Source organism: Aedes albopictus, chromosome 2, assembly GCF_035046485.1.
Source record: "Aedes albopictus strain Foshan chromosome 2, AalbF5, whole genome shotgun sequence".
Classification (NCBI taxonomy): Eukaryota; Metazoa; Arthropoda; class Insecta; order Diptera; family Culicidae; genus Aedes; species Aedes albopictus.
Window position 1 is genome coordinate 503,425,253 of NC_085137.1, and position 27,889 is coordinate 503,453,141.

General features: G+C 38.5%; 2 protein-coding genes across 7 annotated transcripts in view; one reads left to right on the plus strand and one right to left on the minus strand.

Moving 5' to 3' along the window:
* LOC109407813 (cullin-4A) overlaps positions 1-27,889 on the minus strand; it is a 417,220-nt gene that overhangs the window by 217,271 nt on the left and 172,060 nt on the right. The window lies entirely within an intron of this gene.
* Positions 1-27,889, plus strand: part of LOC134288725 (guanine nucleotide exchange factor DBS-like) — a 106,292-nt gene that overhangs the window by 74,109 nt on the left and 4,294 nt on the right. Inside the window, exons 5-6 of one of the 3 annotated variants that reach the window (XM_062854469.1) lie at positions 975-1,476; positions 1,650-1,859. In XM_062854469.1, coding sequence (XP_062710453.1) covers positions 975-1,476; positions 1,650-1,859 — 712 coding nt within the window. The remainder of the gene's footprint in view (positions 1-974; positions 1,477-1,649; positions 1,860-27,889) is intronic. The other 2 variants (XM_062854470.1, XM_062854471.1) reach the window with 2 other exon arrangements.

Consider the following 27,889-nt stretch of genomic DNA (forward strand, 5'->3'; position numbering starts at 1 on the left):
GGAATATTCAGGGTCGTCCAAAATGTTCTGGAGTTTGATTTTTAACAGTTACAGTAGCTATTCTCGCTACGAACAGTTACATTACACATTCAAATATAGCCACCCCCCCTCCCCCCTGATTTTTTTTGTGAGATATTCCAGATCAACCAAAGCACTCCCGAAACTGATATGAAGCTCAGTTGTTAAAAACAACTACCGTTACATAAGCTGGTTTCTCTAAAGATAGTAACATTACACAACCCAACAGGGTCCATGAACATCTAAACTCTCAAGGGACATTCCAAGATATTTTTTGAGATGATTTTGGTCATCCAAACCGTACACTGCCGTGTTTCCGAAGTAATTCAAAGGAAATTTTCTTGAAAAATCGTTGTATTCGTAATTTTTCAATAGCATTCAATAATTATCACAACTTTCCAATCAATCTATTTTAAGTAGAGCAACGCACGCACCGTATTCATGGCATTCACTCTCGCAAATCACGCCCGCCACATGATCTTTCACATCGCTCACCAAACACACAAAGCAACACTCACAAACTACAGTAAATTCTCACATTTAACTCACTTCGCACTCACAACCGGATTTTCATATCTCACTCGTAAAACCACTCTCACGTGACACGTATGGCCATACATTCCCCGTCGCTGGATGTCGTCGCACGCCTTATTAATACACCCTTCTGCACTGTTTTCTAGCCAATTGTGTAAATATAACCAGAACTTCGGTTTCAACTGTTGTACCATTATTTTAACGCATATCTTCCATTCGATCCTCACATCTCATCCTCATCCATCCCACGCTTTTCTGTGACCGCGATTCGCTTCTTCCATTAACCATCCATTCATCGGCTCATCGATCATCGCCCGCGGTTGTCGCGCGTTGTTTCAAAATTGTACAAAAATACGTACCGCCCCTCTTTCTGAACCATCCTCGCGATACAAAACCAAAAACAATCCTTGTAAAAAATCCAGTGCAGGGAATTATTCAAACAATACTATGCATCACCATCTTGATGACAGTCGCGATTGTCACAGACTTCTGGTGCAGCTGGAGGAGACCGAGCGGCACTTCGAGGACTTCTGGACGGTGCACCTGTCGCGGCTGAAGAAATGCCTGGAGCTGCGACGCTTCGAGCAGGACTTCCGGGAACTGCAAGCGAACTTCGATCGCCATCTGACCGCGGTATCGGATATGACCGAGATCGGCGAAACGGTGGACCGGATGGACCAGCTGATCAAGGATACCAAAGACTTTCAGGCGAGCTGTGCGCTGGATGTGGAACGGGCCGATCAAGTGATCGCTACCGGGCAGCGGTTGATCGGAACCAAGGGTTGTATAAGTTCGTGCCCGCGGGAGGTGGTGCAACCCAAGTGCGATGAGCTGGCTAGGGTTTGCGAGCTGATCAACGAGCGTATTACGAAGAGGATCGAGACGCTGATCAAGGCCCGGGAGCTGATGGAGAGAGTGGAGAAGGTAGGTTGGGGAAACACGAACTTAACTGAACTTAAACTGAACTTGAACTGAACTTGAACTGAACTTGAACTGAACTTGAACTGAACTTGAACAGAACTTGAACAGAACTTGAACTGAACTAAACTAAATAGTCCACAATTGACCTAATAGTCCTGTGTCTTATCGCATTGCAGGCAAACAAGTGGTGCGCCCGGGGCATCGAGCTGTTGGCCACCCAGCGGATCGAGAAGTGTTCCGTGTCGGCGGAAATCGCCGAACAGAGCCTGCAGGAGATCCAGGAGTACCTGGCCACGGCGGCCGAGTTCAAACTATCTAGTCCGAAAGAGTTCAAGAACGTGATCCAGGAGAGTACAACGCTGGAAACGAAGGCACTGGTGTCGCAGGTGAGTACCAGATACGGTCATTTCTATCTTGTAAGGAATTCAGAAATCATCAAGAAGCGTTTTATCTGGGGTCAAATCGTAGTTTCTTCGGAAATTTGTTCAGGACTTCCTCCGTGATTTCCGTCCAAGATTCGATGAAACAGCAGAGCTCCCACCAAGAGTTACATTTTACCTTGGGTATTCGTTCAGAAGTTTATTTGAAAATTGATCCCATAGACCCTTCGAGTATTGCTCCAGGCTTACCTTCGAGAATGTCTGTTGAAAATCTTTCGGGAGATCCTCCAGGATTATATTATAAAATTCTTTCGGATGAATTTGGCACTCTCAGTCTTGAAAATCAAACGACGTTTCGGCCATGGAATGTGGCCTTTTTCAAGTGAAAAATTGATCTATCGTTTTCGTCCTAAATTGTCTGGTTTTTATGGAAATTTATGCAAAAGCTCATATGGAAAATTCTTCAGTGCTATCTTTAAGGTTTATTTAAGAGTTCATTTTAGATTTAAGCTTTAAAAAAAAGTACACGGACACCGTCTTCAGCCAGAGGCTGTACAGACTGAACAAAACTTAACATTAGACAACGGACACGACATACATTATGAGCACCAGTGGATACGAGGAAGAAACATTTCTTCACCCTTTGGCATGTGGTTATACGCTAGGTGACGCTAACCGCACGGCCACAAGGCTCCACTAACTTGATACTCCTAATAGTATTGCTACAGAAGCTCTTGCCGAACTTCTTCTTGAAATTACTTCGGAAATTTCTCCGGAAAATTCTTCCGGAATTCCTCCAGGAGTAACTGTTAGATTTTCTTCACATATTCAAACGAGAATTCATCTAAGAAATCATTGGGCATTTCAACTAATGGTGTTTTTGGTAATTCCTCTAGCTGTTCTTGCAAAAACAACATAGACAGGGATACTTTCGGGAATATCTCCAGAATTCCTCTGAGGAATTCTTTTAGCAGTAAATTTGGAAATTTTTTTAGGAGTTCTATCGGAAATATGTCCAGGAGTCTCTTTGAGAATTCTTTCAAAAGTTTCTTGGATTCTTAGAGAGTTCCCCCAATTATTGAAGGAATTTCTTCAGGATTTGTTATTGGAAATCGTTCTTTCCAAATATTTTCCGTAATATCTTGCAGGAATTTTTCTTCAAATTCCTCCAAGAGTATTTCTAAAAATTATTCTAAAAGTAGATTCAAACATCCTTTCAAGAGTTCCGCCGTTTTTTTAAAGTTCTTTTGAAAACTTTCTGACAGTTTTTGAGGAACTTCTACAGGGTGTTTTTTCTTAAGTTTCTTTAAGAATTCTTGAATAGTTTCATTTAAAATGCTGGGTGTTCCTGGAGTTTATTCGAGAAAGTTGCTAAAAGAATATCAATTCGCCCAAGAGCTCTTTTGGGTATTTCTTTAGGTGTATCTCACTCAGAATTTTCTATTATTTCTTTCTGGATTTTTTTCAGAAGTTTTATTTCTTGATGGGTTTCTTCTGGCATTGCTTCAGGAGATTGTTCGGCAATTTCTACAGGACTTCCTTTGAGACTTTGAGAATTTTTCACGAGTTCCTTGGGAAATTTCTCAAGGAGTTCCTTTGGAATTTCTTGATGGATTCCAGGACTTCTATAGGGAGTTTCTTCAGAAATTCCTCCAGGAGTATTTTCATAACTTCTTTCAGGGGTGTAGTGTCTGCACGGACACTGCGGCTTGTCAGATAAATCGACTCTAATGGCCGGATGCGAATCATGCAACCTACTCGCGTGAAATACTTCACAATACTGAAGTTTCATTTTATCTTGATCGATTGTTTCGTTTGCTTTGTTATATGCCCGGCTTATCCTTTTCTTAGTATCCCTCTCATTTCCTACACTGCCTATGGTCGCATAATTGTCCCATATGAATAGGAAAACCAGCAAAGATGGGACTGATATGCGATCATGGGTAGTACATTCATTCATCCTTCCTGTCCTACTCTCTCATTATTTAAAAAATCAAATATATTCGTCACCAACATTCACTCTGTTTACATTTCACTTAGTTGTAGTAAAACTTACATTTGCCTTCGTTCTCTAAGCGATATTACCAATCATCACCATCACAATCATCATTATTTCCAACCAGCTTCTTTGCCACTTTCATTTCAATTTTCTCTTATCTCTTATCTCTTATCTCTTATCTCTTATCTCTTATCTCTTATCTCTTATCTCTTATCTCTTATCTCTTATCTCTTATCTCTTATCTCTTATCTCTTATCTCTTATCTCTTATCTCTTATCTCTTATCTCTTATCTCTTATCTCTTATCTCTTATCTCTTATCTCTTATCTCTTATCTCTTATCTCTTATCTCTTATCTCTTATCTCTTATCTCTTATCTCTTATCTCTTATCTCTTATCTCTTATCTCTTATCTCTTATCTCTTATCTCTTATCTCTTATCTCTTATCTCTTATCTCTTATCTCTTATCTCTTATCTCTTATCTCTTATCTCTTATCTCTTATCTCTTATCTCTTATCTCTTATCTCTTATCTCTTATCTCTTATCTCTTATCTCTTATCTCTTATCTCTTATCTCATATCTCATATCTCATATCTCTTATCTCTTATCTCTTATCTCTTATCTCTTATCTCTTATCTCTTATCTCTTATCTCTTATCTCTTATCTCTTATCTCTTATCTCTTATCTCTTATCTCTTATCTCTTATCTCTTATCTCTTATCTCTTATCTCTTATCTCTTATCTCTTATCTCTTATCTCTTATCTCTTATCTCTTATCTCTTATCTCTTATCTCTTATCTCTTATCTCTTATCTCTTATCTCTTATCTCTTATCTCTTATCTCTTATCTCTTATCTCTTATCTCTTATCTCTTATCTCTTATCTCTTATCTCTTATCTCTTATCTCTTATCTCTTATCTCTTATCTCTTATCTCTTATCTCTTATCTCTTATCTCTTATCTCTTATCTCTTATCTCTTATCTCTTATCTCTTATCTTTTATCTCTTATCATCATCTTTCATCTCTCATCACTTATCATTTCTCATCTTTCATCTATTATCTTTCATTTCTTATCTCTCATTTCTCATCTCTAATCTCATCTCACGCACCTTTCAACTCTCATCCCTCATATCTAACCATCATTATGTTTATCATTATCATCACTATCTCTGATCCTCATTTCTCATCACTTATCTCTCATCTCAGACCTCTCATTTGTCACCTCTCAACTCTCATTGCCCATCACCCATTCACCTTTCAATTCTCATGCCTTATCTCTCACTTCTCATCAATAATATCTCATCTCTCATCCCACATCATTTATATCTCACATGTAATATCTCTCATCTCCTTTCTGAACTCTCATCACCCAGGTTCCCTTGCGCATTCCTCCAGAAATCCATTCAGGAATTTTCGTATGAGCGATGAGAAACTCCTGCAGGAATTTCTGAAGAAACTCTTGGTGAAATTTCTTAAGGAGCTCTTGGAGGACTTTCCAAAACAACTGCTGGATGAATTTTCGAAGACACTCCTGGAGAAATTCCCGAAAGAACTCGTAAAGTTCCTCTATGCGTTCGTTCGGGAATTTCTTTAGGAGCACCATTGAGAAGTCTTCCAGGAGTTATCTTGGAAATTCCTCCTGAACAAAATTTGAGAATCTATCCATAAGTTTTTTATTTCAAAATGTCAAATCAGGAATCACTCCGAAGTTTTAAATACTCTTCCAGAAGTTGTTCCACGAGTTTTTTAGAGAATTTCTTTATGAATTCTCTAACGGATATGCTCGATATTATTTCCAGGAGTTCGTTCCGTTTTAATTTTTATTTTCGTGTATTTTAACTAATGTTAAATTTACACTTCGTTCGGAAACTCCTCCGGAAGCTTCTTCGGGATTTTTTCTAAGATTTCCAAGACGTCTTATGACACTTGCTCCAGGATTTCTATTGGGAATACCTTCAGGAGTATCTTTGACAGATACTCCGAGAGTTCTTTCCGGAGTTCATCAAGGAGTGAATTCTTCAGTAGTTTTGATTGCTTTATAAGTTCATACTTGTATTCCTTCATGCATTTCTTCAAACAATTATGAAGGATTTCTCCCATAAATATTGTCATATTTTTCCAGGAGTTTCTATGAGATTTAGTCGAAACTTCTTCTATGAATTTCTATAGAAATTCTAGAAGAAACTTTATAAAATTTATGAAGATAAAAATATCTTCTAAAAGAATTTTCAGCAGTTATCCCAGCAGGAATTTCTGGTAGATAACCTGAATGAATTTCTGAAGAAATTTCTAGTAGAATCCCTGTAGAAATCTTAGGAAGCATTTTTGACTGAATCCCAAGAAGGCAATCTGGAGATATCTCAGGGAAATTCTTGAAGTAATCATAGGAGGAATTTCTCAAGAACTTCCTAGGACGAACTTCTCTGGAAACCCTTGGTGAAACTCATGAAAAAAATCATTAAAATCATTAATTTATAGGAAAATTCCTGAAAGAAGTCTGTGGACGGATTTCTAAAAATAAAACTGTAGGAATACCTGGGGAACCGCATAGATAAACATTGTTACGTTTGTAAATTGTTGTGAACATTTTGTCTGTTTATTTTGTATGTTTTACTAAGGTTTGTACATTTGTCCCTGAAATTTAATGTGCATTTGTAGCGCTCCAAAAATTTCAGGAGCGATCCAGTACAAAACGCACAAGCCGTCCCCTAACACGGACATCAAATTGTAGACGGTCTTGTGTTGTTGCCCGAATCTGGATGCCCCTTTAGGATTAGAAATTCCTAGACCAAAACAAGCTATGAATGCCGCAACAGATGCTGCGAACTAAAAGGCGAACTGCCAGAAAAAATACGATTACAGGATTGACTGATGGACCAAGAACAAAATGAAACCTCGTCATCCTGGGTTCGGACTTAGTTATCTATTTGGATAACTGGGCACAATTTATGTTATGTGTTGCATGTTTGTGTTTTGTGCATTTGTAATGTTCCATTTTGTTTTTCGTATCTAAGTTCCCAGACGTGGGGCCCGATACGGAAAATAAAATGTGCATTTATGAGGTTCCAATGTACCTTTTGTTACAACATCTGCAAAGATTCATTAAAAAAATGCCCTTGAAATATTTCTGCAGCAAATTCCGTAGAAATTCTTTGGAAATTTCTTAAAGAATCAGTGCAGGAATAACTCCTATATATTCTAAGAGAAAATGTTGGAAAAATATCTGCCGGAATACATAAAATAAATCGTGATTGAATCTTTGCATGAACTCCTGCAGGTATCTCTGAAGGAATTCCTGCCTGTAATGCAACAGTCTTTGGGGGAATTCCTGTTGGATTTTCGGGATGAATCCCTGATGAAAATTTTGCATACATTCATGTGGACATTTTAAACGGGATCCCTGAATAAGTCCCTGGTGGACTGAAGAAATACCTGAACAAATTTCTGAAGGAAAATTCTGAAGAAACTACTGGAAGAGTTTATTAAAGAATCTTTGAGAGATTTTCTAAAGAAATCCCTGTGTAATTATCCGATAGTTTGATAATTCAATCTCTAGAAAAAGTACCTGAATGAACCCTCGAATCTTTCCAAAAGAATTTCTGGCATTAAAATCAGCATGTCTTAAAATTTCTTTCGGGAATTCTCCTGAAAAATCCTTAGGAATTTACACCATTAGTCCTTTTGGTAATTCCTTAAGGAGTTTTTGCTGGTATATCCCCACGAATGCTTTCGGAAATATCTTCAAAATTCCTCTCAGAAATTCTTTTAACAGTATATTTGGATATTATTTCTGGAGTTGTGTCGGGAATTTTTCCAGGAGATCCTTTGAAAATTTTTCCAGGAGTTTCTTGGAGAATTCTTTCAAGAATTTCATCAGGGTTTGTCTAGGGGAAACTTCCACGAGGTTTCGCGTATTTTACATGATTTTTTTTCGGGAATTCTACCAAGGGCTTGACCAAGAGTTCCTTCGAGAATGTCTTCTGTAACTTGAGAATTTCCTCAAGATATGTCATTGGGAATTCTTTCAGACGTTCTATAGTATTAGTTAAAGTAGCTTATAAGAAATTCTTCCATCTTCACGGATTTCTTCGAGATTTTCACTACTAGTTCTTAAACGAAATCCCATATGTTCGATATCATTTCCAGGAGTTCGTCCAGTATCTCCTCTAGCAGTTCGTTTGGAAAATCTTCCGGAAATTTCGTCGGGAATTTCGCCAAGATTTCCAAGAAGTTTTTATGGCAACTTTTTCAGGATTTCTTTCAGCAATACCTTCAGGATTATCTACAGAAAAAGAGGCTTTTGGTGAAAATAAAGCGTCTGACACGAAAATAGTGACCAAGTCACTAAACAGTGACTCGCTACCAGGCCTATCTATGGCTCTTACTTTGTCCGTTGTACATCGTTGATTTTTAACTTTTTCAAAAAGGCTTTCAGCCAGACATCATCGGTTCACCTCTCCGAGGTCACTTTTCTATAGACTTCATTAATGTTTATATTACTCGATTAAGTACAATTTCGTAGCTTAAAAAAATGCTACTAGTTTTGTTTAAGATACAATAATAGTTTGTTAATGCATCTGGGCATCTGGGCAGTGGCTGGTACTTTGGGCACTTTTTGGCTATTACTCAGTCAATTCCAAACCAATTGACTTGAAATTATGTACACGATTAGACACTATACGTATCCCACCGCGTTCCAAAAATTATACCAATTGGTTCAACATTGACATTTATCCAAGGTTGCTATTATTCACGTTGTGTTGGTAATTTGTTGGGCTTGTTTGGCCAAATAATTGTCATGTCTAACCCAACAAACATTTTGGCTGTACAAGAGTGGAACAAACCACTCTTAAGCAAACTTTAGCTTAAGAAACTGTTGTTAAGCTAGTTCTGTTTCTTGGGAATGGGACCTTGAGTTGTAGCAGAAAAGTGCCCAAAATAGAAGCCCTGCCGAGATGGCTCCACTTCTTTATTAGTTCTAATCCACAAAATGCGTGTCATTTCGGGTGTGATATCATCATCAATCAACCCAAGGATACCTTGGATACGACGCCGATGGACATGAGCCATTTTACGAAACGACAACAGTGTTGATAATGATATCACAGAGAACAGACATTTAAGCTCGAACAAAAATACGTCGAAATCGTGTGTAAAGGATTTAAGTGTACCTCAACGCCACCAACGGAGACTGCCCCACTTATAAAGTCGACTTGACCCCACGATGGCAGTGTTCATCGTTAAAATACACTAGCCCACAAAGCGACACGAGCGCCAAACGGCCAAAAAACGGCGAGCACTGGAAACAAATATGACAACACAACAATGTAAGTGATGGGACGCTAGCGCCGCGCAACGGGAGCATAACCACATACTCTGATATGACCGTTACAAAGTTTTACACAAGGCAGAAAGCGAAGATAGACGTCTGTTCTCTGTGATGATATCACAGAGAACAGACATCCAGGCTAGAACAAATTTCATTCAGAAAGTTATGTAAGGATTTGTATTTTCACTTGACTGCCCATAACTGCATAACAGTCACATTCGACAAAAGTAGGCATGGGAGAAAATGGAGTTTAAAGTTTGCAACATGCGGTAGTATGGAGACGAAACGAAATTTCAAAAATTTGACAATAATTCAAAATTAATCCTATTGCAATGAAATTTTCTACAGCTCTTCTTGTATGCTGGACGAACAGTCACAAAAATAATCAGACCATAATATGATTGATGGTACGCTATGGGGCCAGTAAGTATTTCCAGTGTGACTGTTATGCGGTTACATTCATGAATATTAGCTAATGAGACAAAACGACTTGGTATTTGTTTCACATTTTACAGAACATACTTATAAAGTTCATTTGGGTAGATGAAAGTATTGATGATTAGGAGATGATCCCCAGTATTAACTCAATATTGGCAAAAACTGCAAATGTTACAATTATGCAGTTATGGGCAGTTGAGTAAGGTTACAACCCAATACACTACAACAACACTAACGCCGCCATATTGCCACAGTCAGTGGTGAATTGAAACATTTTAAGTGGTGAATAAAATTAGTATGGGAAACTTTTACACTTTTTACTTTTAACCGATTACAGCGCCAGAATTTGGCCACCTGTGTTGCCGATTTAAAATGGTCGTTAAATTCCTTACACAGTTTCGGAACTGGACTTGGATGTCTGTTCTCTGTGATGATATTGATACTCATGTCAAAACTTCATTCATTCATTCAAAGTGGGTCATAAAATGGCCTATTATTTGTTGTTGTTTTTCAAAGTGTAGTTCAAAAAAGTTTGATGTTGATTTTTATTTGCGGCTATCTTAGTCATGTTGATGTTGAGGATATTTGGACGTCTAAAAAAACAGAAAAAAAACAAAAGAAATTTGTTGAATCTGCATAGAATTTATTCAAACATCCAAAAATATCATTACATCTTTAACTTCAGTAATCTATCCTTCGGATCGTCGCTGCCCGGATGTCCCCGGAAACGTCGGCACCGGTGGTGACTTCGGTGGTTCATTGACGAGCTCTCCCAGTATGTCAATCACCCTGCGACCATCGTCCGACCGGATTGGACTCAACCCTCGGCCCTGCCGTTCCATGTCCGCCACCGTCCGTTTGGTTACTTCCTTCTGCGGCTCCGAAACGAGAATGTTGCCATACTTGCGCTTCAGTTGGGAAGAATTGTGCTGGGACATTTCGTTGCTTCGTTCGCGGGGCATTTCTATTGCGGGAAAATGTGACACGAGACCTGACTGGACCTGCAACTTTAATCATGACATCATGACCTGCTTAGATTTAACATTTAGCCATATAAATAAAAATTGGCTTTAGAGTAGTCTGACCTAGGTCCTAGGATGGTCTCACAGCAAATTGAAAACTACTGTTCGATAACTCTTAGAAATTTGAAGATGTCGAAAATAGTTATTTATGCAACAAAATGCAACGAATTTTGCAACAAATTGCACACATTTTATCTGAATTGATCCTAAACGTTTGTACGGCGGAGTGCACATCCGCATTCGACCGCCGTCGATTATGTTAGGACTTCTCACGGAATGTCATAACACCCATCATCAACACGGGCAGAGGTCGGTCTCCAGTGGTCACCAAAATGATGCTGCCAAAATTGAATATGTATGCCATAATTTTAAGAGTCGCCGTCGGTCGGCCCCCCTCGACTAGCTATTTGAACCCCCTCGCAGTCGCATTTTTAATCAATTTCTTCTCCTATCTGTCAGTCGGTCGGTCGGTCAGCTGGGGTCCTATACTCTGAAGTCTGAACACAACGGGTATCGTGTGCCGAGGCTAAATGGTGTTGGCATTTTCTTCAGTTCCGTTGTTCCGCAGGTGGTGGCGGCGCGGTGGCGGTAGCTGCCAGTGGCGCGGAAGAAAGTTGTGTCACCTATTATGTGCTGATGCCGATGCCGGTCAGACCTATTGCAAAATGTGGGTCTCTGTCTCTCTCTGTTTGTGGTATCTTGTGCTACAGACGACTGGCTGGGACCGCTGCTGGTTGCTGCTGCTGTGGTACAATATAAGCAGTAGGTGAGTGGCCCATGTTTGTAGATGAGGAATTGGCAGCCTCTTTGGTATGCGCTAAGCTCAAATGGTTTGTCACGGGGATCAACATTGTTGATTTAATGGAGTGACGCTGGTTAAATTAGTTAACCTTTCGGAATGACATTGTGTCTTGTTGCAGGGAGAGTTCGTTACTCCACACCACATCAATTTAAGATATTATTTTCCTCCTCTCCTCTCTTCTTCTTGGCGTAACGTCCTCACTGGGACAAAGCCTGCTTCTCAGCTTTTAACTGAGAGCTTCCTCTGCCAATGACCATTTTGCATGTGTATATCGTGTGGCAGGCACGAAGATACTCTATGCCCAGGGAAGTCAAGGAAATTTCCTTTACGAAAAGATCCTGGACCGACCGGGAATCGAACCCGTCACCCTCAGCATGGTCATGCTGAATACCCGTGCGTTTACCGCCTCGGCTATATGAGCCCCCCTATAAGATATTATTTTATCTAACATAAATCCTAAGGAAATCCTTCAATACTCTCGAATCCTGTATAAATTAAATTATATTTATAAAAGATTAAATGACGTTATGAAAATAAATTACAAGTTCACTTCTTTAGGAACTTTTGGAGAAATTTCCGAATGATCTCCTGTAGAAATTCCAGAGAAAAATCCTGAGAACACCTTGAACTCCTTGACAAATTCCCGAAAGAACTCTCGGAGAATTTGTCAAAACAACTGCTGGAGAAATTGAGAATTCCGCAAAGGAACTCTTGGATTCTCAACAGAACTTCAGGAGAAAATCTCGAAGGAACTTCTGGAAGATTTCTTGAATAAAGTTTTGGAAGAATACACGAAACAACTCCTGGTAAACATATCTCAAAAACACCGGAAAAGCTTCGTAAAAGAACTCATTGAGAAATTTCCAAAGAAAGTCATGGACGAACGGCTGGTGAAACTTCCAAACCAACTTTGCAAAAATCCGGAGTAATTCTGAAAGCAAACGAAGATATTCCTCGAAGCATTCCAGAAGGAACTTTTGTTGGGATTCCTTCCGTAATTTATCCTATCGTATTCCGTTGGAAAAATTTCCTGGAAGATATCTCAAAGAAAGTACTGAAGAAATTACATAAACCAGTAAAACTTTTGAAGAAATTCTCTAATAAAATAACAAAATTTCTGAAAGAATTTTAGAATTTATTCCTAGAGAAATACTCAAAAGAATGCTTGATCGAATTGATAATAGAAATAGAAACACAAGAACTCTGGCAGCAATTCACAAAAGAACTCCAGGATGTTCAGAGAAAATTTTAAAATAAACTTTTTTAATAATTTTCCAAAAAACTTAACTAAAAGTCTCCAAAAAAAAAACTAAAATTCACTTTTGAAGGAATTTTTGGATAAATTCTCGAAGGACTTCCTGGGGAAATTTCTGAAAGATATCCTGAGAATACTGCGAATATATACTCCTTGACAAATGACGATTTTCTGAAAAACATTGCCAAAATGTAAAGAAAATGTATTTATTCTCTCCCCGTTAGTTATCCTGCGCATCCCTCGGTTTTCGTCAGTTGTAGGCTCATTCAATCTCAGGGGGCGACACTAGTTTTGCCAGCAAATTATTCGTCATATTTTTTTTTATTAAAATGCTTACAACTTTTTAATAGGTAAATCAAATTCGCTGAAAATGTATTTCTGAGTTACTTATATATTAAAGATTATTTGCTGAAACATTCAATGAAAACAGATCATAGTTCAAAAAGTTTTAGAACTTTTAGTAAAACTTTAGTAAAGATTGTTGAACAAATTTTAAAAACATAATATCCCAATATGTACTTGATGAAACGTCTCTATTTTTTTCTGTGTCACAGTCAGTGCTGAAAAATTCATTTTGTCATATCTAAATTCAATCACCTACAGCTCATTTTAGAAGCTGAACCTGAGAATATGATATATGAAAAACTTGTGCGGCTAGACCAGTTCTGCAAGAAAGTCACGGAAAATCCGCTATTTTTCGAATATTTAGGGTAAACTAGCTGTACCCGGCAAACTTTGCCTTGCTTATTGCGTTTTTTGACGTTTCAAGTCCAAGTCCCCCAGTGCAAGACGTATAAAAAATCGATTGCCAAAAACTCTCTATTTCTCAATATTTTTGGCTCATAAACCTTCGTTGGGTGAAAACTAACAGAACAAAACACATGCAACCGAGATTGGTCGTTCCGTTCATGAGTTATGCGCGGTCCCACGTATGCCACTGCATTTTTATATATACAGCCATTCCATAGAAAAACGATATAGTGCATCTCCGATTGTCGTGAAACTTGGTGGGCTTGTAGTTCTTCGGAAATAATGAGACCCGCATTTTTTTATTTCGTCATTAGGGTGACCAATTTTCATATAGTGTGGTCCAAAAAATTAAAGTTTTTCAAAACTAAAAATTTTCAAAAAATCGTAACTTTTGAACCAGTTGACCGATTTGAAACTTCTTTTTATTTTGTTTGAAAACTATTGAATTGTAGTTTTCAGGAAAAATACGTTAAAATGTAAAAAGTACTATAAAATATGCAAATATATTAGTTTTTTCACTTTGGATATTTGGCGTAACATATCAAAAAATCAGAGATGTATGTTTTTTAGTTTTTGAGATATGATTTTGTGAAAATTAAAGGTCAAATTTTTCCATACAAGACACTTTTTTAAATTTGATTATATTTTGATTCCTTATAATATTATGGGTACCAAAACCACCAGGAATCACTTTAAAAAACAATACTGTGCTAGATACTGTGCATAGTTTTATGAGAATTTGCAATTTCAAGCAATTTTAGAGTAGCTAGTACTAAAATATATGACTCTATATACAAAAAATCATATCTCAAAAACCAAACAACATACATTTCTGATTTTTTGATATGTTACGCCAAATTTTCTTGAATTTTCTGATAAAAATATAAAACCAGGGTACCTCTTTGGTCCCGAGACCATGAAAACGTGAAAAAACTAATATATTTGCATATTTTATAGTACTCTTTACATTTTAGCCCCTTAACGCATTTTTCCTGAAAACTACAATTAAATAGCTTTCAAACAAAAAAAAAGTTTAAAATCGGTCAAATGGTTCAAAAGTTACGATTTTTAGAAAATTTATAGTTTTGAAAAACCTTGATTTTTTGGATAACCCTATATGAAAATTGGTCACCCTAATGACGAAATAAAAAAATGCGGGTATAATTATTTCCGAAGAACTACAAGCCCACCAAGTTTCACGACAATCGGAGATGCACTATATCGTTTTTCTATGAAATGGCTGTATATAGATGTCACGGACTACCTTTTCGAAAAATGCAAATGATATTCACGGTGAATATCATTTGGCATTTTTCAAAGGTAGTCCGTGACATTTACATTACATATTCGAAAAATATCGGGTTTTCCGTAGCTCTCTTGCAGAACTGGTCTAGCCGCACAAGTTTTTCATATGCCATATTCTCAGGTTCAGCTTTTAAAATGAGCTGTAGGTGGTTGAATTTAGATATGACGAAATGAAATTTTCAGCACTGGTTCCAGTTTATACCTAATATTTTCATATGCAGCTTTGTTGGAATTTTCACACTACCCGTCATAAGTACGGACTCACTTGAAAAAGTATTGCAACACTCAGTTGAATATTGCATCACCCCCCAAAAAGTTTAGCATCACCTGAAAACTGCTAAATTGGTGCTGCTTTATCTCGAAATCCTGATAATATGCAAAGGAACAGTCATCAATCAAGTTTTTTTTACGGAAGGTCGTTGGCATCACAATGGCAAGCAGTTTGGTTCGCAATTCTGCCACTAGGTGACTCTAGAAGGCATGGAAAAATGAGCATTTTCAACTAGTTCTGTATCGTGATCCTGATGAGATAGAAAGTTCAAGTCTTCGGCAAAGTTGTTTGGAAGGTCATGGACATCATAATGACAAGCAGTTTGGCTCGCTTGGTTTGAATCATTCGAATACAAAGTGAATCATACATGTTCAATAGATTTGGGGCTCATTCGCTCCATTAACAAGTTATTCAGGTCTGATTCATTTTATATTCAAGTGATTCTGTATCATTTTATTCCAAGTGTTTCAAGTATGATTCACTTTATATTCGAATGATTCCTCCTCTCCTCTTCTTGGCGTAACGTCCTCACTGGGACAAAGCCTGCTTCTCAGCTTAGTGTTCTATGAGCACTTCCACAGTTATTAGATGAGAGCTTCCTCTGCCAATGACCATTTTGCATGCGTATATCGTGTGGCAGGCACGAAGATACTCTATGCCCAAGGAAGTCAAGGAAATTTCCTTTACGAAAAGATCCTGGACCGACCGGGAATCGAACCCGTCACCCTCAGCATGGTCATGCTGAATACCCGTGCGTTTACCGCCTCGGCTATATGGGCCCATCGAATGATTTAAACCAAGCGAATCAAACTGCTTGTCATTATGATGTCCATGACCTTCGGAACAACTTTGCCGAAGACTTGAACTTTCTATCTCATCAGGATCACGAGATGTAACTAGTTGAAAATGCTGATTTTTCGATGCTTACTAGCGTCACTTAGCGGCAGAATTGCGAATCAAACTGCTTGTCATTGTGATGCCAACGACCTCTCGAACAACTTTGCTGAAGCCTCTGTACCTTTGCATATCTTCAGCATTTTGGAATATAGCAGCACATATATAATAAGGTGGTTCAAAAAAACGTTTTCGCTCTCGATTCATAACCAGTTTTATGCCAAAAATTTTTTTTTTTTTTTTTTTTTTTTTTTTTTTTTTTTTTTTTTTTTTTTTTAAGATGACCCACCACTTACCCTCACACCAAAAAGCTCTACATTGAGCCCCCTGGTAGTGAACTCATCTTATTCTTTAACATTAATAATTAAGCGAAATTATTGGTGTGTGAACGGAAGTGATGACAATTAACAAGCTACAAAAAGGGGATCCCAGTGGAACTTTGTTCCTTTGAAGGGATCCCGAAAATTGACTAAATAACTAAATTTAAAGAGTTAAATAATATACTAATAAACGCATAGACTAAATAATAAACCTAAAAATGTGAAACTAAACAGAGTGTAGACATTACAAGGGAAAACTGGCAGTTGATATGGATTTACATTTTTAAATTAGTAGGGTGTTGATTTTGGATCTATAATACAGTTTCAAGTTTGTTTTGAATAATAACCTATTATTCATCGTTTTAAGTCGCTCAGGTATATTGTTATATGCAGAAGGTCCGTAGAAAGTTATCCTCGTCTGACCAAGGTTACTCATAGCTCTAGATCGCGCCAAATTGTTTGCATGCCTTGTATTATGATTATGTCCAACACTAGGCCTAGATACTTGAAGTTGTAGACTCTTTCGATTTCTACCTGTGAAATACAAAGCTTTAAGTTGAGATCAACTTTCTTCCGTGGGGAGTGAAACAACATATATTTGGTTTTCGACAGGTTTAAAGATAGTGAATTCGAATCAAAGTATCTAATCAGGATCCGTAAGTCGTTTTTCATGCTAGAAATTATGGAGGAAGGATCATGACTTGGGTAGAAAATAGCTGTGTCATCAGCGAAAAGTCTAGGTGTTCCTATCAAAGGTAAATTTCCAAGATCGTTGATGTATATAAGGAACAATAAAGGGCCAATATTGCTGCCTTGGGGTACTCCAATATTGCACGTTTGTATTGAGCTCCGGGAATCCTCGATAGCTACATATTGTTGCCTATCTTTCAAGTAGCTACGTATTATGTTATTTGCAGTACCACGTATTCCACAATATTCTAATTTCTGCAACAAGATGTTGTGGTTCAGGGTATCGAACGCTTTTTTTAGATCTATGAAAAGACCACCAATAACACATTTATTATCGATCTTGCCAATTAAATAATCAACTAGCTCTACCATCAGGGATGGGAACACTCACTTACAAAGAATTGCACTCACTTGCTATTTTCTCAGCTCAGAAGCGTGCAATCAAGAAACAATGCATGGACGACTTTTGCCTTGTGGTATGGTCTAAAACTTTGCCGAATAGAGTAGGGGTCGCACACGCATCTCAAAGCCGTGACAGGGCTGTGAAAGCGACTCTCCACGAGGTGAGTGTAAATTACACTCACCTCGTGGAGAGTTGCCTTCACAGCTCCCTCATGACTTTGATATGTGTTTGCGACTCCTACTCTATTCGGCAAAGTTTTAGACGAAACCACAAGGCAAAAGTCGTCCATGCATCATTTCTTGATTGCACGCTTCTGAGCTGAGAAAACTGCAAGTGAGTGTAACTCTTTGCAAGTGAGTGTTCCCATCCTTGTCTACCATTGCTGTAGAACTTGTCTCCCAAAAATTGAGCTCATTTGGTTGAAAATTGAGAGTGCAGAAGCCCTTCAAAGTTTGTATGGGAATTACTATGCGAAAACGACGTTTTTCATTCAATTGACCGTAGCATTTCCCCAAGTGCCCTAGAGTGTTAGTTGACCCTCGATACTCCTAGGCTACTCTATCAGTTACAACTTTACCGAAGACCACATTCGAATCGGACGCCTCATTAATTAGTTATCGATTTTTATCCAACTATAGAAACTTTAAGATCACTGTTCAGCTTCCCAGCAGGCAACATTGCTGCACATGGCGCCAAAGATAGTACACAGAAATCGCGGCAAATTGCAGTGATGTCCATCGAATAGTGTAACCAGCATGATCAAAGATTTTCATTCTGGATCATCTTATGCGATGTACGGTGTGCACTATTGCGATGTAATGTTGCTTCTAATGCGACTTGAGCTTGAGCTTGAGCTTGATTGACCGCCCGTGGATGCTACTCCAGTATCGCCAGACCAGCTACACTCACACAAGGACCAATGAGATAACTGCCGGGGACTAGCAGACATCTTCAGTGTGTGAGCGTTGGTGATCTTCTATTTTTAGGCGACAATGGCGCCTGCCACGTCAGGTTGCAGGTCAATGTGGGGAAGGGGTAAGGAAGTGATGATTGCAATCGTTTGTATCCACATCTTGCCGAATATACCTCTGCGCCAGCACAAATTCATGCGGATGTTGGAGTGTTGGTGGGAATTGGTTGGCAGAAGGTTCACACATTGGTGTGTGGATACCAGAGGAAGGTGATAGAATTGTGTGTTTTTATTATTTTGAAGATGTGCGGCACAGCTCGCTTGATTGCAACTTGTAGGCGTTTTCTAACAGGATTGTGACACTGTGAAAGTTTGGAAGGAAGGGAAACGGCTTTTTCAACCCGTTTCTGTTCTAGCGACGGTTATGAACATGTTTATATACATCAGTTGTATATGTAGAGAACAGAAAGAAAGTATATAGAAAGATACAAAGTAGGAGAAAAGGGATGGGCCAGGGATTGAATCCAGGACCTTCTGCACATAAATCAGAAGCGGTAGCCACTAGACCACCAAGCCCGTCTGTAATGTTGCTTCTAATGCGACTTAAGAAAAAAAAATAACTCATTCAAGTTCTTGGTGAAATTTACGATAAAGCATAATTTCCCGCACATTTTTGCACTACATCACCACCCATTGTGGACTATCATCACCAAGATACCAAAAAAATATAACTTTGTAAGGGGCTGTCCATAAACTACGTAGACTTTTTTTCGGTCATCTCAGACCCCCCCCCCCCTCCGCCCTCGTAGACTTTTGTTCATACAAAATTTTCGAAATGTGTATGGAGCGTAGACTTTGGCCAGACCCCCCCGTCCCCCCCTAAGAGTCTACGTAGTTTATGGACAGGCCCTAACCATAATAATGGGTTTTTACTTTCACTTTCTAGTAGTTTGTTTTTGCCCACCATCCGCAGTCGCACAGCAGCTGTTTCATTGTTACAGGTCGGAGTCGATTATCCGGAGTTAGGCCCATAATAGGCAAGTGGAATGCTGTACAAAGTTGAAATTTTGACTTAATAATGAACGAAATTGGAATAACCAAATTTCAAAATTTCAGCTTCATACGATATTCCGTTCTCCAGATATACGTTTGTAAGCTTCAGAACCCGACTCTGGATAATCGAGTCCGACCTGTACTACATATTACATTCAAATTACATTGCATTATGTAAACCTAAACGGTTCACGACTATGCGAGTTTGTATGTATACTTTGACCCAATGGCACAGCCGAAGACTTTTCCTGACAGCTGCGGCGGGAAACGAACTCGCACGATGTTTGGTGACACTAGCCACACGACCACGAAGCCACAACTATGCCACAACTAAGCTACACTAATGCGAGTTAAACTGGCAAAATAAAATGAAGCACCAAGTGCAGTCATATAATGAACGCTTTACATACTTCCATCCAGTGAAGAGAATTGTCAGACAAAAGACGCACAAAACAAGCGAAAAAGATGGTGCGACGATTACTCTTTATCCCTACTGGTGACAGATAATGACATGATCTCGTTTTTTTTTGTTGCAGACAAAACGGATGCTGAATTTGTTGCGTACTTTTCAACTTGCGAATAATCAATTATTACTAACCCAATGTCGGAACTGTTTGATGATAGAGCTTCACCAGAGTTGCAGTGTTTACCGACTCGAAGTTACCGTTCGAAAATCGCAATGCAATGCTTAACAATCTCTAAACTCGTTGTGTACGATGTTAATCCCATTATTTTCAAGTTGAGACAATCTTATGTCGCATGGGTTGTTTTGTCGTAACAAATACAGGTTGCGACATTGTCATTATTGTTGCGCGATGGTTGAATTTTGATTCACTGCTTCCATCGCTTTTTTACACTTTGTGAGTTTGCTAGCATGCTTATGCGCAATAAAACATTGAATGTCGTTTTTTTTTCGATGTACTCCTGCCGTTTATAAATTCATTTGTATTCTTATTTCACTTTGTCAGATACATCGCAATAGTACTGGAAAAACTTGTAATTAGAAGGCACGAAATGTTGCTAATTGACAAATTGAGAGATGAAATTTGTGAAAAAAAAATCGCGTTCTGGTGGGATTCGAACCCACGACTCCGCATTCACTAGACTGGCGCTTTAATCGACTAAGCCACAGAACAAGTAATGATTCTGCGGAATAGAAAGCCAAACTGACTCCGAAGCCACAGCATGAACACTCCTATTTCACAAACTCATTTCTTTGTCGGCTTAGATGCCAATCCACAACACCCTCCCGTTTGTGCCCACTAACTACAAGTGAGAGTTAATTTTTTTATGAAGCCGAGACTTATGCTGTTTTTCTTTTTGATCCAATTCCAATCTGGGTTGGAACTGGATGAAATCACAGTTTCAACCCCAATCCGACTTCAATTTTATCCTGGTTCAAAGTGTGGCTTCGGAGTTTGTTTGGCTTTTTATTCCACAGAATCGTTACTTGCTCTGTGGCTTAGTTGGTTAAAACGAATACGGAGTCGTGGGTTCGAATCTCTCAATTTGTCAATTAGCAACATTTCGTGCCTTCTTATTACATATAATTGTACATCGCAATAGGTTCAAAAACTAACATCATATGCGATGAAAATTGTTCCTCTGCCCGCTCTACTTCCGATAATAACCTAAAAATGAACTTATTACGATGTCACGCGTGCATTTTTATGCGACTTCTGGTTGTTTGAGTTTTTCTTAATTTGGAACCTTTTTGATTAAAAGCGAAACTGATTAATGAAGTATTCTGTTACGTCGTCAACAAACCAACGCGCTACACTTTTATCACAGCGATTTTATAGTGGCATAGAGCTCCGTTTTAAACTTGAAATAAATTGCGAAGAATAATATGTTGTTTATGTTACAAGAAATGGAGAAAACAACAACACTGTTGCACAAAGTTTTGCTCAAACAGCATCAAATTAGGCAAGGAATCATAATACCCACGCTTTTTGCACTATTTCTTTGCAGAAACGGAGAATTGATCTTCTCACCATACAAAAATTCAGCTCATTACTAAAAAATCTAGTACTTCACCGATCTGTCCTATTGTTTCAGACGTTCTTCCAACAATTCCACTGCAATACATTCGGGAATTTAAGAGTTCTGAGTGATCGTTTCTAAAAAAATAAGAGGATTTCACAGCAATTTCTATGAAAAAATCACCAGAAAATATTTTAGCAATTTTCTCCAGGAATTTTTCCATTTTATTTCACTGGAGACTTCTCACGAAAATCTTTTGAACTTCGTAGCATAACGAGCAGAGGCTTAAATACAACGATGACTCTCAAATTTTCACGACATGAAAATACAAAAGTTCATCGACAAAATGCACCTCCACCAACGCTCAAACTTATCATTTCCAAACACATTAACTTTACGACCGTCGCACATTGGAGTTAATCACATCTAAACCTGATCATAAGTGGAAAAACTCAAAATGAAGTAATTGGGTTTTCCGTTGTGTTTTTGCTAAGTGTAGTTATCGTGTAATCGTTTGACAGCTAAGCAGTGTCCAAATGTTTTGTTTACGCTTATCAGAAGAGGTTAAGTGAAGCTGAAGTTTAGCCGTTTTCTTTGATATGACTCACAGCGCGTGCTAGTTTTGACCGTACAAAGTAAATGAAATTGATAGTCAATCAATTCAATGATGCAGTTTGTTAAAGAAGGTTAATATTGTTATTCTGTTAATTTGAAACCCAAACAAATTGGCGTTGAATTTACATATAATATATGAAAATATTGAAAAAAATATTTGATGGAATCCTTTACCGCACATTCAAAATGAAATAAGTTGATTTTCCGGCTGTTTCCGGAAAATCTGCTTTTAGTGTATGATAAAACTATTGTTCCTCTTTCAAATGCAGAAAGAAAACCTTCCGGATGTTTCCGATTTCAAAAGTTGCATTACTTTGAAAAAATCGTGATAATTATATTATTATATGATATTATTTGCCTTAAAACACTATTTGGCCCTCTGAATGTATTTTTGCTGAAAACTAGAATTCAACAGCTTTCCAGCTAAAAAAAAAAGTTTAAAATCGGTCTACTGGTTCAAAAGTTGTGATTTTTTGAAAAATTTTAGTTTCGAAAAATCTGACTTAAAATTGGTCACCCTAATGACGAAATAAAAAAAATACAAAAACTATGAAATACGTTTCATCACTAATTTGGGTTGCATTTGGGTTGCGAAAATGCGTCAAAATAATTTTGATCAGTTTTGATGTACTAGGTGCTCCACTGTGCGTCGTGACATTTGGTTCCTTTCTTCCGTTTGGCCTAAGACGCCACAGCAGCGATACAGTAGCCTCCACCACACGGTGTTCGTGAACGGAAGGCATCAAAGAAGACGAAGCCGCCTCACCGCCGGCGCGAAGAAGCTGCATGGCGCGCGCGCCTTCATCCCTTGCATAATACCAACATTATTGAGATGACCACAGCGCCAGCGGCCGCGGCCGACGACGGTGGTGGCAATTATTACCTACTCTCCATCGTGCGCGATATGGCTTTTTTCCTCGACGGATCGGACGGTCCAAATTTTTCGGCTCCGTCGGATGATATAACAATCGCATCGGTATCAACAGGAAACGAGCATTCGGCGACCAAGCGGACCTTGTTGCTTTGGTGGATGGTCGGTCGGTCATCACAGCCAGCGCAGCGGGATGCATTTTTCTGCGCCGCCTACTATAGGTAGACGAGTTCGGTTGAATTTTATCCATTTCACCTTTTCCCTCGACCACTTTGTTCGCGTAGTTTGGAGGTGAGTCGCGTTATCAGCGATCAGATATGTTGCAGTAGGCGATGGGTGGCCTACTGATTTTCCACTTCCGTGTACTTATGGAAATGGCTCCGACCGGAACCGGAATCTATCATCAAAAATGACTTTTATGAGGTGGAAATTCGACGTAATCTACACAACCTCACGTTGCTACTACGTCACGATTCAAGGTACTGATGTCATGCCATGCATTCGGTTGCGAAACACCACCTCCTTCAGTGGACAATGTAAATCCAATAAATATCCCACTGGCGTTGATGAAGCATAAATTACCGATTGCAACATCGTGGAATGTTTCATCGTTCACCGACCGAACCCCTCAGGGTGGGAATAGTAAATCTTCTTCCTGCTTACTGCTTTGATAGGCTCAGGTTGTATTGCCATTACACCGCTTACGGTCCCATCCTTTCCCTCGGACCTCGGGTCTTGCAAACAAGCTAATTTCGTACCATTAAATCATCTTCCCTCGCTCATACTACAAACCAACAAACATGTTACCCCTGGTGGGTCATAAAACAACACAATCCCAGGCGGCGTTGATACCCACTAGCCCGCATATCATAACTTCACCTTTCTAAACATCTACCGCAGCCAAGACCGCAGCACAGCACACAGCTCCAAGGCGTTCATTCTCCTGGGCCCCGCTCATCTCTGGACGTAAATTCCTCCCAACATAGTAGGCGCTGTTTGACATTTTTAAGACCTTCCGAAACATCATTTCCTCTGTAGTTACGTCGTCATCGTCGTTATGGATCATCAACAGGCAGGGGTGTCGTCTTCTGCCTGCCACTGATTACCGACATCACCATTAATCGACCCGCGGGAATATGCATGAGGGCGGATCGCATCTCCACCAGCAAGTGAAAGCGATCAAAATTGCTAATGTGGGGCGTTGTGTTGCAGAATAATTCAATTTATAGTTCGCATAATTTGTGCAGTCCAAAATGTTTTATCGATTTAGAAAAATAAAGGTGTTTCACGGACAGACAGACAGACAGACAGACAGACAGACAGACAGACAGACAGACAGACACCCAGTGCTGAAAATGCCATTTCGACATATCTAGATTCAATCACCTACAGCTTATTTCTTAAGCTGAATCTGAAAATATGGTATATGAAAAAATTGTTCGGCTAGTGATTGAATCTGGATATTTCAAAATGATATTCTCAGCACTGATTACACCATTTTTCTCGGGTATGTATTTGGAAATTCCTCTAGAACATTAAGAGAATAATTCAGGATGTTTACAAGAATCCCTCCAAAGGTTTCTCAAGAATGTTTTCCTTGGAATTACTTGCAGATTTTTTTTTTTAGAATAAGAAAGGTATCTTAACCCCTTCGGGACGAATTTTTTAACCTACCTTCCCGCTGTAGAACACGTCAGCAAGGTGCAAATGACCCAACCGCCCTGAAAGGGTTAAGGTGTTTCTTCAGGTTTGTGAAATGCATTTTTAGAAGAATTTCTGACAAACTCTTGCTGAAATTCCTAAGCAAATTCCAAAAAAAATTGAAGAATTCTCTGGATATCTCCTCAAAGTGATTTCAGAAAGAATCCCAGAACACTGAAGCGAAACTCCACCTTCGGGTGTTATTAAATCTTAGGAAGTGCCTTGGATTCTCTGGAGGAATATCCGAAGAAATCCCACGGAAATTCTTGAAGAAATCCCTGGAGGATTTTTTTAAGATTTTGCTGGAGATACTTCTCGGTAAAGCCTTGGAATTGGAACTCCTGAAAAAATGATTGAGAATTAAATAGGAAATTTCCCATTTAATGAAATTCATGCAGAATTGCAGTTTGAAAGTATCTCTGAAGATATTTCTGGACACTTGGGAATTTTCAATGGACTCTCCAGAACCATTCCTGAACAAATTTCTGGGGAAATTCCTAAAAAAATAGTTCTACTTATTTCTAAAAAAACCGGAAAACTTTCTGAAGAAACCAATGGGAGAAATTATTAAAGAATCTTTGAAACAATTTATAAAAAAATCATGCAAAAAAATAATAAGGAATCCCTAGAGGAGTTTCTAATTCCTGGCGGAGTTTCACATGTAACCCGTAAATATCTACCTACAAAAATTCTCGAAGAGGAAATATATGATGCAAGCTTTGGTTTTTTTAATGCCTGGAAAAAATTTGAAAAATAATGTTCTGAGGAGTTTTTAAAAGAAATTTTGGGAGATTTTAAGACCAAATTTCTGGAATAATTTTTGAATGAATCTATGTTATAATTTCTGAATAAGTTTGTCGAAGATTTTCTAAAGAAATGATTGGATAAATTACTGGAGGAACCTTTTATTTTCTTAAGGAGTCGCCGAATGTATTACTGAAGGAATCCAATGATGATTTCCTGGAAGAATTGTCGTACTGATTCTTGAAAAAAAAATATGCATGTTATTAAAGGGAACCCCTGGAAGCTTTCTAGAGGAATTATTGTGGAAACGAGTATTTCGAATGAAATTCTAGAGGAATTTTTGAGAAGCGTAGCATGGAAGAACTTAAAAAAATCGGAGACGAATTCCTGAAAGATTTTTTTTTAAGAAATCCATCATGCACCAATATCGAAGAGCATCCAGGAAAGCTGTTATAAAAGTTATAAGTTGTTATCCAATATAACTCCTGGGGTATCTCTAGAAAGACTTTGACGAAAATTCTAAAGGAAGCGACGATTTCTAAAAGAAACAATGGTGGAATTCCTGAAGGATTTTCCAGAGAAATCTTCAAATGTATTTATTGCAAAATTTCTGGAATCAACATTCCTGGAAAATTTTCTGAAGGAATCGCTGTAGGAATTTTTGAAGATATGAGAAACTAAAGAAACTCTTGAGAAAATTTCTGAATGAACCTTTGTTTGATTTGTGGGGTAATACTTGAATAAACTTCTGAAGATATCTCGAACTTCTGAAAGTGTCCCAGAAATATTTCTTTTATTTGTAAATATTTCTGAAAGAATCCCTGGAAAAAGTCTTAATATCACAGTGGTGTTTTGTACGTGTGATGGGGCGAAAAAATGGAAAACTAACAAAGGTTACTTACGTTTTCTACATATATATGGCACTACAAAAAAAAACGTAGACGGTTTCTTATATCAACTTTGTTGGGAAAGGTTCGAGGCCAATAAAATCCATAAAACCCCCCTTGACGAAGAGAACAAAACTGCCGAAAATACATAAATTCCTCTTGGAGAACCTCTGGAAATTTTAGCTGGGATCGTTAAAGACATTCTTGATGGGATTTCTGAACAAAACTTTTGGAGCGTTAGAAATTTATTTAGAAATTACTTGAGATTCATTAAGGATTCCTCCAGAAATTCTTGGCAAGAATCCTCCAAGAGTTCTTGCAAGGTTTCTTCAAGAAATTCCTGTACAAAACACTGCAGGAGTTTCTGACGGACTCCCGACCGCAATAACTAAAGTAAACCCAGCTGGATTTTTTTGAGAAATTTCAGCAAGAATTTCTGCAGAAATCGTGGTTTGAACCCTTGGAGAAAGCCAAGGAGAAATCCATTCAGGAAATCAAAGAGAAATTTGCTTCAGGACTCCTCCAGGAGTTTTTTGTGGGATTCTCATGGAGTTTTTGATTAGATACCTCCAGGGGTTTGTTTAGGATTCCTTCAGAAGTTCCTTCTTCCCTGAGTTTCTTCTGATATTCCTAAAGCGGTTCTCTGGAAGTTCTTCCAGATTTTTTTCTGGGATTTCTAAAGAAATACCTTTTGAGAATACTTCAGTTCCTCAGTTCCTGAATGCCTTCAAAATTCCATCCGAAATTTCCCTAAAAACTATTTCCGAGATTCCTCCAGGAATTCCTTCTAGGACATCATCAGCAATTTTTCCTGAGATTCCTCCAAAATTTTCTTCCGTGGTTTCTCCACAAATTCCAGTAGGATTTCTTTCTGTGATTCTTCAGCTTGCTGAATATCTGCTATTGTTTTTAGGGTTCCTTCAGAAGTTCACCCTGGCATTCTTTCTGAGATTCCTTAAAGTTCCTCCTGGAAATCCTTTCAGGATTCCTTGAGAGATTTCTTCTGGGACTTCAAGGGATTTCTCTAGGAGCTCCGATAATCCTTCAGGAATTCCATCCTGGATTCTCCTAATACTTCAGGCCAAACATTTCTATAGGTCCTAAGTGCAGATAAGAGGCTCTCTTTCGAATATAACGTGCTTGTATTTATGAATTTTGAATAACTTCTTACGTCAGAAGGTAGATAAAACAATCCCTTTCCGATCTACGCATCACAAATTGTCAAAATGTTCACTACGACATCTGTCGCAGCAAAATCTATCTGTGGTCAGCTATCCTCTATGGTTCAAACCAATTATCATTACCAGCTCAATCTCTTTAGATCGCATTAGGCACTCACTCTCTTTACACCATTTAGAACCATCGTAGGTACAAACGCAGTTTGTTGAGAACAGTAGTAATCAAACCGCGCGCGGAGAACAACGCTGTTGCGGATACTAGGTTCCGTGTGATAATTAAATAGAATAACAAATTAATAAACGGAATCCGAATGTTCTAGTCTTTATTCTAATAAAGTGTCGTTCATTTCCTAAACGCCGCGTGTGATTCTAAATTACCCGAAGTCCGAGAACAGTCGCGAAATCGGTTACATTAAATGGTCCTTCGAGCCGGATTTCGGGGACTCTCAAGTGACCAAAAGTGACTAGTGCCATAGCTAACAAAAGCACAGTTGTGCGAAGAAACCCTCCGCTTGGGTTCAGTGAACTCGATCTTCCGAACATCGACCTCGACAGTGTGGTGATACCATTTTGGATGCAGTATTGTTCCCGGTTTGCTGATCAACGTGGAGAAGCTGTGG